The sequence below is a fragment of the Saccostrea cucullata genome, unplaced genomic scaffold (assembly GCF_032062105.1).
Source record: "Saccostrea cucullata isolate Sc308-1 unplaced genomic scaffold, CSIRO_AGI_Scuc_v1 ctg5, whole genome shotgun sequence".
NCBI lineage: Eukaryota > Metazoa > Mollusca > Bivalvia > Ostreida > Ostreidae > Saccostrea > Saccostrea cuccullata.
Genome location: NW_026940631.1, coordinates 927591 through 944536, shown reverse-complemented (window position 1 = coordinate 944536; position 16946 = coordinate 927591). Strand labels below are relative to the sequence as shown.

At 32.9% G+C, this 16946-nt stretch overlaps 1 protein-coding gene across 8 annotated transcripts in view; it reads right to left on the bottom strand.

Moving 5' to 3' along the window:
• Window positions 1-4324: 4324 nt before the first annotated feature.
• Window positions 4325-16946, bottom strand: part of LOC134255755 (RNA-binding protein Musashi homolog Rbp6-like) — a 48588-nt gene continuing 35966 nt past the window's right edge. Inside the window, exons 8-16 of one of the 8 annotated variants that reach the window (XM_062738267.1) lie at window positions 14979-15061; window positions 14332-14419; window positions 13203-13265; window positions 11817-11897; window positions 9442-9555; window positions 7844-8059; window positions 6158-6330; window positions 5516-5590; window positions 4325-4867 (exon numbers count right to left, since the gene is read on the bottom strand). In XM_062738267.1, coding sequence (XP_062594251.1) covers window positions 4826-4867; window positions 5516-5590; window positions 6158-6330; window positions 7844-8059; window positions 9442-9555; window positions 11817-11897; window positions 13203-13265; window positions 14332-14419; window positions 14979-15061 — 935 coding nt within the window. In that variant the 3' untranslated portion in view covers window positions 4325-4825. The remainder of the gene's footprint in view (window positions 4868-5515; window positions 5591-6157; window positions 6331-7843; window positions 8060-9441; window positions 9556-11816; window positions 11898-13202; window positions 13266-14331; window positions 14420-14978; window positions 15062-16946) is intronic. The other 7 variants (XM_062738268.1, XM_062738269.1, XM_062738270.1 and 4 more) reach the window with 7 other exon arrangements.

The following is a 16946-nucleotide window of genomic DNA, read 5'->3' as shown; positions in this document are numbered from 1 at the left end:
TCATTGGTTATGGAATGAATAACATCAGGAACTTTAAATTGTTGTTGACAATAATGAGATAACATAAGCCCAATCTCTTTGCTGTACAAGACAAGGTTATTGCATATTTGCTACACTTGTTGACATTTGCCTGAATTTCTATCCCATGTATGTTTCAACAGTGAATGAAAGCTAATTATGTAACATCGAGAATGCCCCACCTTACTGAAAGTCCAAGCTTAACTGAAAATTGCATTAATGATTTTGAGTCATTTTTCAGATCTCGGTTATAAACTACACATCTTTTAAATTAAGGTTTGATGTTCATCTTTCCTTAAAAAATTACACAAAGACATTCTGAATATACCGTTTTATTTCAGTTGACTTTTTCACAAATACACTATACAAAGGTCAACATGTTAACCTTGGGTGAAATCAGAGATAATCGTTTATTACTTGGTGAAGGTAATGTGTGCTAACAAAGAAAATGAAGGATTTCCCCAAGGCTGAATTTTACAGTGTCCACAGAAACAATTGTACAGAATGACGTCACAGGTCAATCAGTTTTTACAGAATGACGCCATTGGTCAAGAACATTCTATTTTTAGAAATAAAAATCTGAATATTAACTTGACTTGCATGTTTCAAACAAAACCTTGAATTAATAGACCGACATCACAAAACCTCTTATTTTAAGAAAGTCTGGACTTTCCCACATAGAACTATTCTTTGGCACATATTTGCTTTTCATTACTTTGCCATAATGGTTTGAATATACCCTTTGTAAAGTCTTCACTTCAGTCAAATAAATAAACTAATCTAAGTTAGTCTACTCTATGCAAAACTGGATGCAGGTCACATGACAGTCTATTCTAATTCACTTTTAGAGATTTTTAATGGTCACCTCTGCCCTTGATGAGTGGTATCAGATTTCATAAAATATATTAAAACACACCATAAATAATGTATATGTATTATAGGATTTGTCCTAGTCTATATTAAGTCTACACTAAATACCAATAAGGTCACACATATATATTCCCCACATATAAGAACTTGTTACATAAAGCATTGACATGCATTTCCATGTTGAGTGAAAATGATGCCAATATTTTTTTTTACTTTAAACACCAACTATTGCACTAGACTTAGCACCTCAAGGCAGGTCAAGAAGGTGGGAATTCTCTTCACTAGTTTTGAGATGCCCCCTCCCAAACAATACACTAGTTTTGAGATGTCCCCCAAACAACGACAGCAACAAAGACATGAACCACAAGTTAAAAAGGGGCCTTAAATGCCTTGTGTGCATTGAGACAGTGCTGTATAAAAGTGATCCATGGCACGGGAGTAGCTGCAACTTGGAAACTTGTGATCCTAGGCTACTAATTCTACCATTAAGTAATTTATTTTACACATGAATCTATACGTATTACAGTTTTAGCAGATGTTTCCCTGAGATTTTAGATTGAAAGTCCAAATTGGTAACAATTTTCTTCAAACAACAATTATTTTCATCCTGGCAAAATTAAGTATACAGTCCTAAGTAAGAAAACACACATTTGTGACTACCAAAGAGTGGGAAAAAACACCAGGACTTATAAAATAAAAAGTTGATTTGAAAAAAATTAGTATCAACACAGTCTTTCTTTTTCTCCATTACATCAAGAGCAGAGATGACCTAAAGTGATTGTCATGTGACCTATTTCCAATTCTAGGGAATGTTTTTTGTCTAAACCATTCATCCATGCTGTTGTTTTGTTGTTTGTTTTTGACAGTTTTTAAACGTCACGTTGATTGAACCTGCCGACGAATGATTTCAGTCTCTAACGCTTCATGCTAAGTAACAAACACAAGTTTTCCCCCCAATATCAATCAATTTTCAATAGACCAGATCACTTTATTTTTCAATCTTTGTCAATGGCTTATATCAAATTCTATTTTCAGACTGAATGCCAAAAGTGACAGTTCCCCTGGGTATCTTGTGGTGTTCCTTAGCAATGAGCTCTCTATTTTCAATCTACTGATAATGAAAATTAAATATGACCAATATGTACAGTTGTAATTTAAGTTAAAACTTCAATAGTATATTCAGGTAAGGAAAAACATTAACATCATTTATACATAAACTTGGTTTGACTCTCTACATTGAAAACTCACAAATGATGATTTGTGAAATTTGAGACATTTTTGGACCCTGATAAAAGTTGGTATACAAGTTTTCTTATACAATTAGCACTAAGGCATAATTTATCTTGGTTAATATAATCAAATTATTTTGAATCATAAATGTCTGTCCTGTTACCATGACAACTCTCAATTCTAGATTTCTCTTTGTGATAAAATTAACTTTTCAAGATTTTGAACCTGAATCATCTTCTCCATGGCAACAAATAATCAGACAAAAATGAAGGTTATGTACAAGATCAGTATCACAAGGATAAAGATTGAAAATGAGGCTTTCATGTCTGCCCAAGCAGCTCTATTTATAGCCCCACCAACACCTGCAAAAGCCCCGTCTAACCATACAAATCGTTAAGCATCATTTTCAATCTTTTTTCTAACTGTGTCTAAAAGATAATGCTCTCAAATGTGAAAACATTATCTTTGTCCATTATAAAGTGTCAATATAATGATTATATATAGATAAATGTTAGTCATACATTTTATAACTTACATAATATACACAGATGATACCCTGCCCATAAAGCAATGGTGAGAAGAACTACGCTACTAATATAAATCCACTAATCTACCACAAGTATAATGTGTATAATGAATGTAAAAGACAAGAGGAAACAACACAACTTTCTTTACCCAGAAAATTTATAAATAATAAAATACAGTTTGATACATACATAAATGCCCAAAGTTTCAGATAAAGTGGTCAAAGTTTGCAATATTTTGTCATAAGAACTTAAAATGCTTCGATAAAAAGACAAAAATCTAATAAAACCACCTGGGTAAAGAAAGCAGGATTAAGATATTAATATGTACATGTATATAAAATGATAAAATTTTCGAATGAGGTTTTTTGGTAAATTAAGTTGATCAACAATACAATGTATATGTCACATAAACTGTACAAACAAGTTTTAAAATTCCTCGTAGAATGGTCACTGACACTTATACAGTGTTGATAGATTCAAAGTCTGTAAAGATCAATTATCAAAACGTTCTTATTTCAAATATATCTAAAAATCATAAAAAAATTTGTGTAAATAAAGAGTAGGTTCATGTATACTTTGAATCAATTTGGCTGTGTTTGTTTTGAGTTTCTGACTTTGATAAATCAATGCTGTAGCGCCAGTGACAATTCTACTTTGTGGGCCCCCTTTTGCTCCCCAGGGTCATACAACAATTAATAATAAAAATGTTTTAGTCCCCTGTATAACAACCTTAGTATTCAAATAAAAAAAAAATCCAACAATGATTTAATATAATAAAAACTTGCGTAAAACTTTAGCACATATGCTCTCTCATAAAAACTACTTATCTACAGTATATAAATCAGAATTGTGACAACCCACTAAAGTGAACACCTGACTCAAAAGAAAAAAAAGCAGTCTACACTAAAACACACCCAGAAATCAGGTCACATTTTCCATTAAGTCCTCCACGTATTGGTATTCCATAACAACACAACAGTTAGAAAGATCATGAAAACAGTGACAAAACAGCCTCTTGAACAGGCTGCATAAGCTTTTTACATTGGTTTTTGTTTTTTTTAACACACAGAGGTTAAAAATTTCTTTTTGTTGTGTAAAACATTAACTCAGGTCTAGTCTGAACAAAGTGACTAGAGAAGTCTTCATGAAAATATAAACACATCTTTACCATAAAAAAAAGAGAACTTTGTGCATGTAAACTGAACACAACCTTTGAATTTTTCACAAGAAATAAGTGGGACAGGTTTTAGTGTAAAAGAAGAATAAAGAGCAAATAAATAAACAATATTCATTCTACAATTGTGCCTAAATCTACAATCAGATCTGCTGCAATATCACACACTGTGGTATATAACAATATAATCACAAAGAATTCACTAAGTTCTTATTGCTGAGAGTTATTTGCTTTGGATAATTAACACTAATATCACAAGGGCAGGACATTCTCCCACCATTTAACCAATCATATCTTTGGCCAGACATTTTGCAGTCACAACTTCTTGGGAAAAAAAAAACATGAATATAAAATATGTTAAAATAGTTTTTATAAAAAAAGGTAGCTGAACAGTGTTTTAAAAATTATTGCTATAGAAGTTTCCAATTTACCTGAATGTAAAAATGATGACAGTTAAAATCAATAACAGTTAATATTCTACTATTTTTTTCTTTTTATACAGATGAGACCAGATGTGGCTCAATTAAAGTAAAATGTCCTGTATAACCAAATGGTCAAATGTGACCTAAATGTGAGATGAAATTAATCCATTCATAAACATTTAATTCTAGCAATAAATACTACTGTTGAATAAATGCTTCAAATATTTCACAATTTTCACCTGATCTTCACTTGATTCACACATGAGATAAATGAAAAAAATTAAAAATGAGAAAAGTCATAATAAAACAAAAAATAAAACATTTTTACATTAGTATATATATACATAATAACAAAGAGTTGATAAAAGCCAGTAAAATTGATCAAAATTAAAAAGAAAAAAAGATTGATCACATTTAAATGTGCCATTCCTTTAAGTTCTTATTGTACCGATTCAGAAATCCTTTCATGCAACTTCCCGATAAAATTATATAAATCAACCAATCAGCAATGAGATTACATTTGCTGCGTCCAGTATGCGTCCAATGTGTGCAGATGACTTTGCATATTTTCCACTATCTGATGCTTAATGGTAGCCGTTCTGGAAACCTTGTGGTATCAGTTGTGCCTGAAATATAAAATTCAAATTCAAGTCACTGCATCTGCAGAAAATAATGTTCTCTTTCAACTGTTATTCAATTAAAAAAAAAATCAAAATTTTTATTTTGCATTATAATGAATTGAGATGATATTCATTTTTTTTTTCATTTTGACAAACAGAATTTACTTTTTATGCATAAAGATTATCAGTGGAAAAAAAGAATAATATGTCAGAAATGAAATTTGAAAAATGCCAAGTGTTAAAATGTCAATCACTTTTCTAACAACTTCAGGGTTGAAGAAAATAAAAGAGGTCAACTACGAGCTATATTTGTCATCTACTGCTTCAAACAGCATGCAATCATGTTCTTTTCTGTATGGGAATTTTATGAGACCTGCTACCAGGCAACATGCCATGGAAATTACCAGTACATGTATCTACTTATCCGATGATAGTAAGAAAAAGTAGAACTATACTGACACATGCATTGAAGAAAGAAACTACACAGATAGTGTTAATTTTTTGCCCTTGAAAATAAATTAAATTGTAATTAATCTACGCTTTGCATGAAGATTGCCGAGGCAATTCAGATGAACATTTGGTATGCAGCAAATGAATCTGATGGCGAAATGAAGATAAAGCAGAAACAAAGAGGTGGCTAGTCTACGGACATACCTTACTTAACACATCGTGAATGTATCTATTTGAACTAGTGGCATCAACGTATCCTAGTCCATCGTGTATACCATACTAGACAAAAGAGGAGTGCCCAGTCAGTGTTATCTTTACTTAGTGCCAAAACCTCACAACTTGATAAGCTTTCCAAAACTTGCTTTTCTAGAAATTTCCATCATCCAGAAAAAAATTCTCTACTACCAAAGGATTAATTATAAACTAGCATCTACTTCTCAATTATCACTACAAATCTGGGTCATAAGTATGCTTTGAAATTATTAAATATATTATCATTTGAAATAGCATCTTTATGGAAAGTAGTATGATGTATATATCATGCTTTTTTTATCGTTTTCCTTTCACAATAGGTGCACACATAAAAATCTACATTACTTTCTACAACCAGTTTAAAGATTTCTGAAATTATTGGCACCGCTATTCTTGCCTCCTCAATTTATTTTTCATTAATCAATGAATATATATTAACATCTCTCTCTCTTTTTTTTTTTAAAACAAATCTAAAAACAGCTTCATGATGAATTTGTCAATTGTATTTCAGAAAACTCTCCACTGGCCAGCTAATATAAACAACTAGTGTTACATAGGGATCTACTCTACACAGTTAGAGATGTAAATACTTACTGCAGTGTTGAGAGCAAAGCCTGTGGGCTGAGGGCTAGTGGCCTGGATGTATCCAAGCCCGTCCTGGGCAATAAAGGTATCCACGGGCCCGGGGCTGGTTGTCAGGGGCACGGAGCGAGTGCTGGGAGAGGTAGCGGTGGGGAATCCCTGGTGTCCGAGACTACTCATCATGGCTGAAAAGTCAAATAAACATGCTCTGACTGAACATACTCATGCTAGCATACACAGCAACTCAGTTCTTTAGACCACCCCCCTCCAAACACCATACACAGCAACTCAATTCATTAGAACCCCCCTCTCCAAACACAGACATAGCAATCCATTTCATTGGACATCCCCAAACACCATACACAGTAACTCAATTCATTAGGGATTTCCTAGCATAAAACCATCTTGGCACTGTTAATTTGTCTTATAACATGTAGAACCCACAACTTTCAGCAGCAAATTTGTCATCCACTAGTGCACGACTAATCTGTTCTCAAAGCAGCACAGTTTATACATTTATTGTCTACAACATGCAGATATCCTTCAGTTAACTAAAGAGACCTTTAACATACATATACTAATAAAAGACAAAAATGAAATTCTTTAGAACACAGTGAGAATGTTTAGGTTTTGTAGGCAAACTACAGAGATTTTTGAAGACATCATAAAATATTTACTATTTCCATATAAAATAAATAAATCTAAAGATATGCTGTACGGTAACTAAATTTTCATGATTTGCATGCCCCAAGTGTTAGGTTTTCTCAGACTCTACTATTAATGCTATATTGTGTATATCTAATATTTCTGAATGGAGACAAAGGGAATTGGCATTAACCAAATGTGCATATCCAAAGCACAGAGTTGTAAGTAAATACTTTCATAATCTACTACTTTCACATACTTTTATAATCTACTCTTTTATGTAAAGTTTCTATTCAAGAGATCTGGCATGCACTTATCCAAAAAGTATTCCTAGAAATCTATTTCAAGCAGAAATCCACATAAAATAAAAAAAGAAACTAATTACATCATGTAAGTAAAAGGAATGAACAACCAACTTTGTTCAGATATTAAAGTGCAGTTAGAAATTAACCTCCTGTCATGTTAGTACTAGTTTACATTACTGTAAAATCACATATTTTCATGGGGTCAGATTTTTGTGGTTTAAGGAAAGACTTTTGTTTCATGGGGATTTGATTTTCTGGATGAAGAATTGTTGATTAGTAATACATGTAACATTTTACATTTCGTGGGGGACATGAATTTGTGGGTCTCTTTGTGCCTCATAAACAACGAAAATTAACCCCCCACCAAAATTTGTGATTTCACAGTATATTGAAGAATCAGGTGTAGATTTTGTACAATACTCCAGAAAATTTTTAAAAGTTATGTTTTTTTCAGTGCAACTTCAACATAGGAGCTGAAACCATTTTTTTCTCCCTCCAGGGTAGAGTCTGAGTATGCAGTCAATGATAAAGAAGTCAAACTTGTAAGAAATATAACCTTCATCAAAGTTATCATTTCTCACAAGTTTTCTTCTTCCAGTTTAATTTGATATGAATTATCGAGATACAATTTATCTATCAGCCTGTAATCTTCCTTTCTGTGCTCCTTGAACTACCGGTTTTTCACTTAATCTTTTTTTCCTTGGCCACAAATGGCATTCGGATCACAAAAATAAGTATCAAGTAATACCTGTTCTTTGTGCCGTGAGAAGTTGTTCTCCCACCCTAGCCAAGGGGGAGTTACTGACGGGCAGTGGGGAAGGCTCACTGCGCTGTATTTGTAGGGCGTTGGCAGCCAAGGGGCTAGTAGTAGCACCAATATCTGCATATATGGCAGGGGAGACCTGTCGCTCACCGGGGTTAGCTGTGGGGGTTTGTATTAAACCAGCGGGGTAACCAGGGAAGCCTATACAAAAGACGACAACACACGATAAGAGACCTAGTCAGTTACTCAGAACACTTAAAAAAAATACATTTGAAAAAGGGAAGTAACTCTTAAACTCTATATATTTCTTCTTTTCAATTATCATATATAAATAATAACAAGTAAATAATGGGTTTTTATATATTGGTCCCTATGAAATTTTGTATAGGCTGGCTTCCCTGGTTTTGCAATGTCTAATACAGAACAACGCACACACTTTATGAAGATGCATTTTCTACATGACATTTAAGCCATGATTATTTTCTATTGCTACTATTCTACAATATGATATGCTTCTTTTCTTTAAAAAAAAATACTGTGTAGAAAATTTGCTAATTGATATTAAAGTGAAAGCTAAAAACACTATGGATTTCAGTCATCTCTCCCTCTTTTTTTTTTTTTTTTTTTTTTTTTTTAAATTTTGATTGTATTGGTAAGAAAGGCCAAAACAGTTATTTCATTTTTCTTTTAAATACCACATGCACGAAAATAAACAAAATACTACAATAAGCACTGGATCACTACATCTACTTAAATCTAGATATTACGGAAGCTTGAATAATAGTGTGGCGATGATTCTATTTTCAGACATGCAAAATCAGCGGAACAGCCATTATTAACAATGTCAACAAAACAGGCATTCTCAAAGGTAAGTCAAATCATAATCTACCATTAAAATACAAAAAAATTATCATTTAAATTATTATGCGTACCAAAACAAAAAAGGGTAAATAAGAAATACAGTAATCAATGATTGAATCAAGTTATATTTTCCTTTTTTATGCAAATTCTTTACTAACTTGATTTTTTTTCTAATAACAATACAAAATCATAAAAAAGCATAATACAATTATTTCAAAATGTTTAAAAGGAATAACATCCTCATACTTAAATTATTTTACATAAATATATATGAATAAATACCACAAACAACACCAATGGATTGAAACACACAATATAAAAAAATCACATGCACAGGTATTCTATCATGACTTGTAGCATTGTTTGGAAAATGTACAGCTTTATGCTTGAAAAATAAAATGACAGCTTTCTTGGTTATAAATTAATTCTATGCTGATGATCAAATGAAGAACTAGCTAAGTGAAGAGCAGGGTTAGTAAACAACATTGATCACATGATCAGGGTCAAATCCAGGTCACGACAGGGTCATATTTGTAGATACAGAGCGCTGGGCATTAGGGAACTATTGAGCTGAACATCAAAATGTCCTTTGCAAAGTGGACATTTCAATGACCAGCTTCCAATGCACTGACATAATCTCATAAAAATATTTGTTAAGAAGTCTTTTGCATTGTGTTCTAAGGCACATGACTTGGTGTTGCTATAGTTACTGTGGCGCTTACTTGGACTTCCTGTTATGCCCAAAACACCATGTGCCCCACCAACCCCAGCACTGCGAGCTGCGACAGCCGAGGCTGAACGTGCAACTACAGACGAGGAGTTGATTCCGTTCAAGCCTGCCAAATTACACAAAACAAATAGTCATTTCCACTTCGTTGATTTCAAACAGGCCCACAATACACGCATTATTGACCAATTATCCAGACACTATCTTCCTCTTTCGTATCATCTTTTTCTTTAGTAAGGAAACAAAATTTGTTAACAAAATTTTATTCCCAAAAAAAGACGAATTGCCTTGTCATACCAGAAAAGTTGACAGGCTTACATAGGATGAAAAGATCATAAAAATGAACAGGTCAAGGTTATTCAAAGGAAGCAGAGAAGATGTTCCTTCAGGGAAATTATTGCTATAATAAGACATCATAGTTGACACCATTTCATGTTCATTTACTTTGAAAGTTTCCAGCAGCCCAATGTAATTATAAATTTGGAAACCATTAAGCAGTAGGTAATGGAAAATCTTCTCTTCTCCTTTTTTTTAATTTTTTTTTTAATTTTTAATTTAAAAACAATTAGCAAAAATTCTACAAAATAAAATAGTGCACTACATGATTTCTTATAGAATAAAGTGTATCTCTAATAAAAATGATAACAATTTTAGTTGGTTACAGGTAATATTGATTTTCTCTTATATTTAAAAAAAAATGCACCAAATTTACCTATACTTTACTGGTCAAACAGGCAACAATAGTTAGCGATCAAACTGTGTTTTCTTGACTATTTTCAAACACTTTAATCTAAATGGTTTTATAAATTAATAGTTAATAACTACTGTATTTCAGGGGAGATCAGTGGAGAAAGTCAGGTTAATGGTCTAGATCATCCGATCACAAGGTAGGCCATAATGCAAAATCTGTTCGCTGGTCAAAAGCATTTGACGAGTCTACATTTTTTTTCATAACTTCACAGTGGACTTGTCATTTCATGGAGAAACAGAACTTTCACTAGACAATACTTATTATCAACTCCTATTAAGAATTGTAAATTATACCCATTTTATCTTTGAAAAATATATACTTTCTATAAATCTTTAAATCTACTCCATGAACTAGTGTTCTAACATGATTTAAAAAAAAATCCTTATCTTTTTTGGCAAGTTTTACAATATTATTACATTTGAGGTAGCCATGTTTAAAAGTTCAGTCATATTGAAGAAAATTTTGCCCTTGTATTTTACAATTTGGCTTGTGTATTGCTCTATGCATTATCTTAGTTTTAAACCATATAAAATTAGAAACACACACGACTTACATAACATTTAAATAATCTACTATGCTTTTTAACTGTGCATATATACTTAAAACATTATAAACAATATTACTGAACTACATGAAGTAAAGTACCTATATATATACTTAAACATATATATCTTGATAGTAAACAAAATGATAAAAAATTCAAATAAATGGATTAACAGTAATGAATGTCACTGACAACATGCCATATAAACAAATACACACATGAAAAGAAAATTCCACACCAGTGATCTGTAGGTCAGTAGTGACCAAGACTACACAGTATACAGTGGAAAAGAATCCAGCTTCATAGTTTACGACTTTGTTAGTTACATTCTGTGAGCATTTTCTAATCTACATGCCCTCCTAACAATACATAATAAAACAGAAATGACTTTCCTGTCAATTCATTGGATTTCTTTTGATACAAAATATTCCTCTGTTATAAAGTTTCTCTGGTGATAAAAACTTGCCCTCACTTCAACCAAAACCATACTCCTTGGCAACAAATATGATAAACATTGGAGCTGCAAAAATTTCCACCTAATATCGACACTAACAAAACAAAGCTTTATAGATAGGAGTACATATCTACTACATCAAAAAAAACAGAAGAAAATTAACCATAGCTAGAGTCAAAAATTACATGGCACACAATAAAATCTGTTGGGCAATATTGTACCCACTCAAAAGACTTCTGCATGCAGAGAGACAAAGATAAACAAAATCTACTTCATTCCTTCTCTCTCTCTCTCTCCATTAGAATATTTGGCACTGGAGATCACTCATGCCCTATCACTCATCACAGAAATCAACTTCCTGCAGTGCAGTTATTTTTGGCCCATTAAATTAGCCCATCAAAATATTTAAAAAATATATTAAGTACAATAAATTAACAAGCATTAAATATACAAGTAACAGAATAAATACACAACAGTTTCTGTTCGTATCGTGGTCTCAGCTGATATGTGGCTGTTTTTCTCTCCTTCCCCTATGACAGAGTATTTCCTGCGGGGCTAAAAGGTTAAGATGACAGAAAGCTTAGAAGGGGTACCACTGCCCTAGTTCTAAAATTTCCATACCTGGATAGTAATAGCCTGCAGGGGCCAGTGTTGGAAATCCGCGACCATAGGGGTAGCTCGGCAGTCCTGTAGGTAGATAACCTGGAAGTAAAGAATCCAAACACTCAATATACTGACCATACCCACAGAATTATCAAAAAAAAAAAATCATGCAATATGTCTTAAGATTTTTTCAAAAAGAAGAAAATACATTATCCATTTGTATACTTATTTCTTATATTTTTTAGGTATATCAACTTTTGGCCTTTGACCTCTATATATAACCGTGGCTTTATATAGCACCATGATCATTGAATTCTCCATAATGTATGGTTTATGGACATGCAATTTAAAATTGTAAACATATAGTAATGGGCATATTTTTTTTAATTTAAAGTTGGATCCATTTTAAATGATTTCCAAAATTGTTGAAAGCAGTTTCCTCTTAGAATCAGTGCATGCAAAATGGATGATAAACTTCGTTTTTTATGATGAATGACTCAAAGAAAAACCATGGTGCATGCATTCTGACTAACCCAAATTCCATGTGTTTATTCATTAAGTGTATCAACATTTTGAAATCCAATTTTGAAAATTTACTGGATATTTTTAATGAGAAGATACTGAACTGAATGATTCCATGCTTTTATTTACATGCTTTTTTTGTCATATCAGTATAAATTGTGTCTATTGGTTCATGAAGTATTGCTGACCCCCCCCCCTTTTTTCCGTTCTGGTTTATTAAAAGTACTCCCCTAGTGCTCTTACAATACATGCTGGTGATATTGATTCCAAAAGATGTTCTCAGTGATCTATTTGAAATAAATCCTTCAGATGTCATTCTTTTAAATCAGAATTCTATACCAAAAGCACATCCAAAAAAATGCAGTTGTTTATGGCATAAATAATTTTATACATAAGAAATATTTTACTGATAATTTTGTTTTAAAAGAGAGCCATGAAATATGAAGTTTATCTAATATGTGTAACATAATATTAAATAGAAATTTATCCTGAAACAAAAACATATTAAAAAAAAACTTTTATAAAATCATAAAGTTGATTAGTTCACACTACTAAAACAGAGACATTTAACCAAATCATGCAGGCAGATAATATACAAAAGTTCTAGGAAATTCCTACTACACAATCTAGCTGATGTCATGCATGACAGACAGTCACAGCTGAGTAATCAGGTCAGGGCTGCCAATGTAAGGAAGCAAATATAAATCCAACTACAAGGAGGCTCTGGTGGCAGCCCTAACTTGTTAAAAGTGTTAGTACACAATTGCAAGAGTTGTCTTTCTTAGTTTGTGAAGTTTCTTTTTCTTGAATTATCTTCTCCTGACCAGGACATAAAAAGAGGGGCAGTTCTGGTACAATAAGAGCAGAGGCTGAACAACTTACACAGATCCGGCATTATTAATTCTTGTGGAATTTCCCCCAAGACGATTTCACCATCCTCCGTCACTAAGAAAGGATTAGAAAAAAGGGAAATCAAGTTTTAGTGGTAGCAAGAAGCTCACACTTTGTACTAGTGCAACTGAGAACCTTTTGCTGGGCGAGGAAGCTGGTTATCTACCCTTGGGCTACATTCTAAGGTATGTATTAAGCTTAATCAGAAACAAAATACAAAAATCACGACTACAAAACACTCTAAAAGGGTATTTTTAATGTCCAGTTCTTTTAAACATTCAAAATTGAAATTCCATTCTTTTTTTAAAATACTTCCTCAAACACCCAGAAAATCAAGCTGAACTGAATTGCACTAGAATAACAGCTTTGATTGTTTCATACTTGCTTTGGAAAATGTCTCCAGCTCTGTTAAATTCTATGACACAGAAAGCACACTGTGCTTAAAATAATTCCACTGCAGGAATGAACAATCAAAGTGTTGTGAACTGTGTATATTAAAAAATAATAAACCAAAAAAAAATCTACCACAACTTCCGTGTAAAAATTTCCATTTCAGGTTTTAATTAATGAAAAAATTATAAATAACAATAGACTAGTACATTCAACAGCGAAACCTACAAATCTGTTGATCTAGAAAAAACAATGACAGAAGTGCAGTAACACCGGACAAAGCAGGGTGAGGCAGCGCAAGGTCTACTTCTGCCAGTTATCTCCCCTCTGATGCAGTTACTTCCCTTGCACATTTGACCTCTTGCCTGATGTGTAATAAGCTTGTCATCTCTCTACCACACTACCGGATTATTTTGTAGTACATTTACCACATACAGAGATAATCATCAACATGCAAAGTTCCCTCACTCACTTCATAAAGAAATGACTGAAGCAAACGTAATTCTTTTAACTTTTCACAAAAGAGGGAACTATGACTTTAATACTACCACTCAATATCTACCTTTGACAGCATGCAGAGAAAAATGAATGGCCATGGAAACATTTGGCAAAAGGTCATCATGTGCAATGAATTTATTTTTTTAAAAAAGAGGTATAATATGTATATATGTATAACTACTGTCAACCCAAAATCTACATCCAAGTGATGGACACTACTGGTGGTACTCACCGTACGCCCCCCTGGTCAGCGTGCCCCGCCCCCTGGCTAGGGTAGTGGGGAGCATGACTTCCTTTGGCTGGGCTTTCTTACACTCAACCTAAAAATTACATTAACAATTTGTTATCACTCTCCATATTTTATTTAATAAAAGTCCAAAATACAAATAGGACTGCATGTTTTCTTTTTTTTGTAATAAAAACTAATAATGTACTAGTATTATGACTTTTTGTATCATACATCATCTCTAATAATTCTATTTAAATGGTGCCTTTGGGTATTAATGACCCATGTCAGTTTGAACACTCCACAGTAGAAAGTTGGGCACCATTCTTTATCTTTAAATGACCTGTAAAATGTGTTTGTTTTGTGACTTTATGATGTGTTTGTAGGGTATTTACAGGTGTCTTAGAGCAATGTCCTATCCCTGGCCATTGTTAGGACGATGTATCTTTGTACACATTGTACAGCTTCTGTAGTATGCAAACAGGAACTACTTTTGTTGTGGTACTACACAGCTAGATGTCATGTAAATATGTTGTTTTCGTGTTACATTTCAGCTCCTATAGTCTCACTTCTTCATCATCTTACTCTGTACTGAACCCAGTATTACATGTGTTGTTTATGGCTACTTGCGAATATTAATTTTGTTTCTTTACCATTTTCTTGTTGATCTCATGGAAATGAATTTCACACACTTTGTCAACGACATCTTCAACCTCAAATGTCACAAATCCAAAACCTGCAATGACAAAATAATAATCTTCAAAACACTTTAACATGCATTTAAAACAAAGTCCTAAATCTAAGTATCCTGTCTGTTTGTCTGTTGTCCCATGATGGTATATAAAAGACTGACTTTTTTTAAAAAATGGATCATCAATATTTAACCTCTAAACAAATTTAGACCAAACTTTATTCTTTCTATTTTTCTTAACATGTATTCTGCTGTCTTTGAAAGCAATAGATCAGACCAAAGGACTCTCTCTACCAATTAAATAACAGCTCAATTCTCCCTATAATCAATATGCCCTTATCGGAGGTGAGCAAACAGTGGTGAATTTTTGTGACTTTACAACAATTCTCAAACAATACCATTACTTCGACCTGGGGCTGGGAATAGACCTTGCTTTCCAAACCCATCATGCTGTTAACAGTTTGCTAAATATGTTTGAGTATTCTTCAATTGTTCTGCAGTTCAAACGAGTAAGTCTTTGTGGACCAAAAATTGAAATTACCATGTTTGATCCAAACAGGGACTTTTGGTGTATACATACAACCATTAGCACTGGGTGAGAATCTTTAAGATGTTTAACAGGTTGACTGAATCAATATTTGGCTAGTTTACCTCAACAATGCTATTTAAACATCTTTTCCACCCAGGTCTCTGTGCTCTTCTAAAGCCTTGTTTGACTATTTACAAGGTGTAATACCCCAATGATTCATATCTAGAGCAGTAACCATCAAACGCAAGTATACCCCAAAAACTGACAAAAAAAATATTAAATCAACAGGAAAATATAAACGACTCTTTGGTGGGAAATGTCAAAGACGCATTTCTCTATTGGTTCTTTCTAAGACAAACTGGAACCTTACGAGTCTGTTTTATGTGGCTTTCATTATTTCCCAACTGCCCAAATAATGTATTACCTAATCCCTAGTCTAACTAAAGTCTTTGAAAAGTGCCAACTAAATTACGCTACGTCTACAGTTTACAGCTGTCATTAAAATATGACATTCTTGACTTAAAACCATGGAACTCCTCATGTACCAAAATTCTGCACGTATGAATTCATGTCCTCTTTTTTCTTTCTTTTAAAACTTTTTATTGAAAAAAAAAAAACATATTGGAAAAAGTATACAAATAAGGCATTTACTTTGTCTACAGATTTTCCAGTTATTAATGTTAATGTGAGAAACATACGCTACAGCAGTGATGACCTATGCTCTCTGCCATTCCAATGAAGTAACAGTACAACACTAGAAACAGTCATGCACTAGAACATTGAATCGAAAAAAGCAAATACGGCTACAGAAAATGTCCATGTAATCCTACTCTGTCTACCAACAATAAAAGCCTACCAAGACAAAAATAATCAAAGCTTTTTATTTTATGTACAGTTTTCTTTTCTTTTCAGTGGATATAAGGATAAGAATCTGTTCTTTTTAAGAAGGTTGTGTTACAGAGGGCTAGGAAAAATAGCTGGTCCAAATTTAGATGCAGTGTAAGACTTCCACCAAAAAAAATTACCAGACAAAAAAAATTCCTGGATTATAATTCACTACCACTGAGTACAATCTACAATATTGAAAGCTAGCTGGCTTTTTATTGGTCTAGATGTTTTGGTCTAAGTTTTGTGAGGCTAGATTTGATTGGCTATCTACTAAGTCATGTTATATACCATCATGGCAACAGATCCAGACTTCATGGCCTGCATCAGTTCATTCCTGAAATATACAAGTCATCAGTTTATATAAAGAATTCAGAAACCATTAACTGCTTAGCTTTCTGAAAAACTGAAGATAAAAATAAATTATATGTGCATCCTTGGAATTTCATCTCCAATTGAACATCATTTACAGCTATTTTGCAGATAAAAGCATACTGCCTTCCCACATAATTAAAT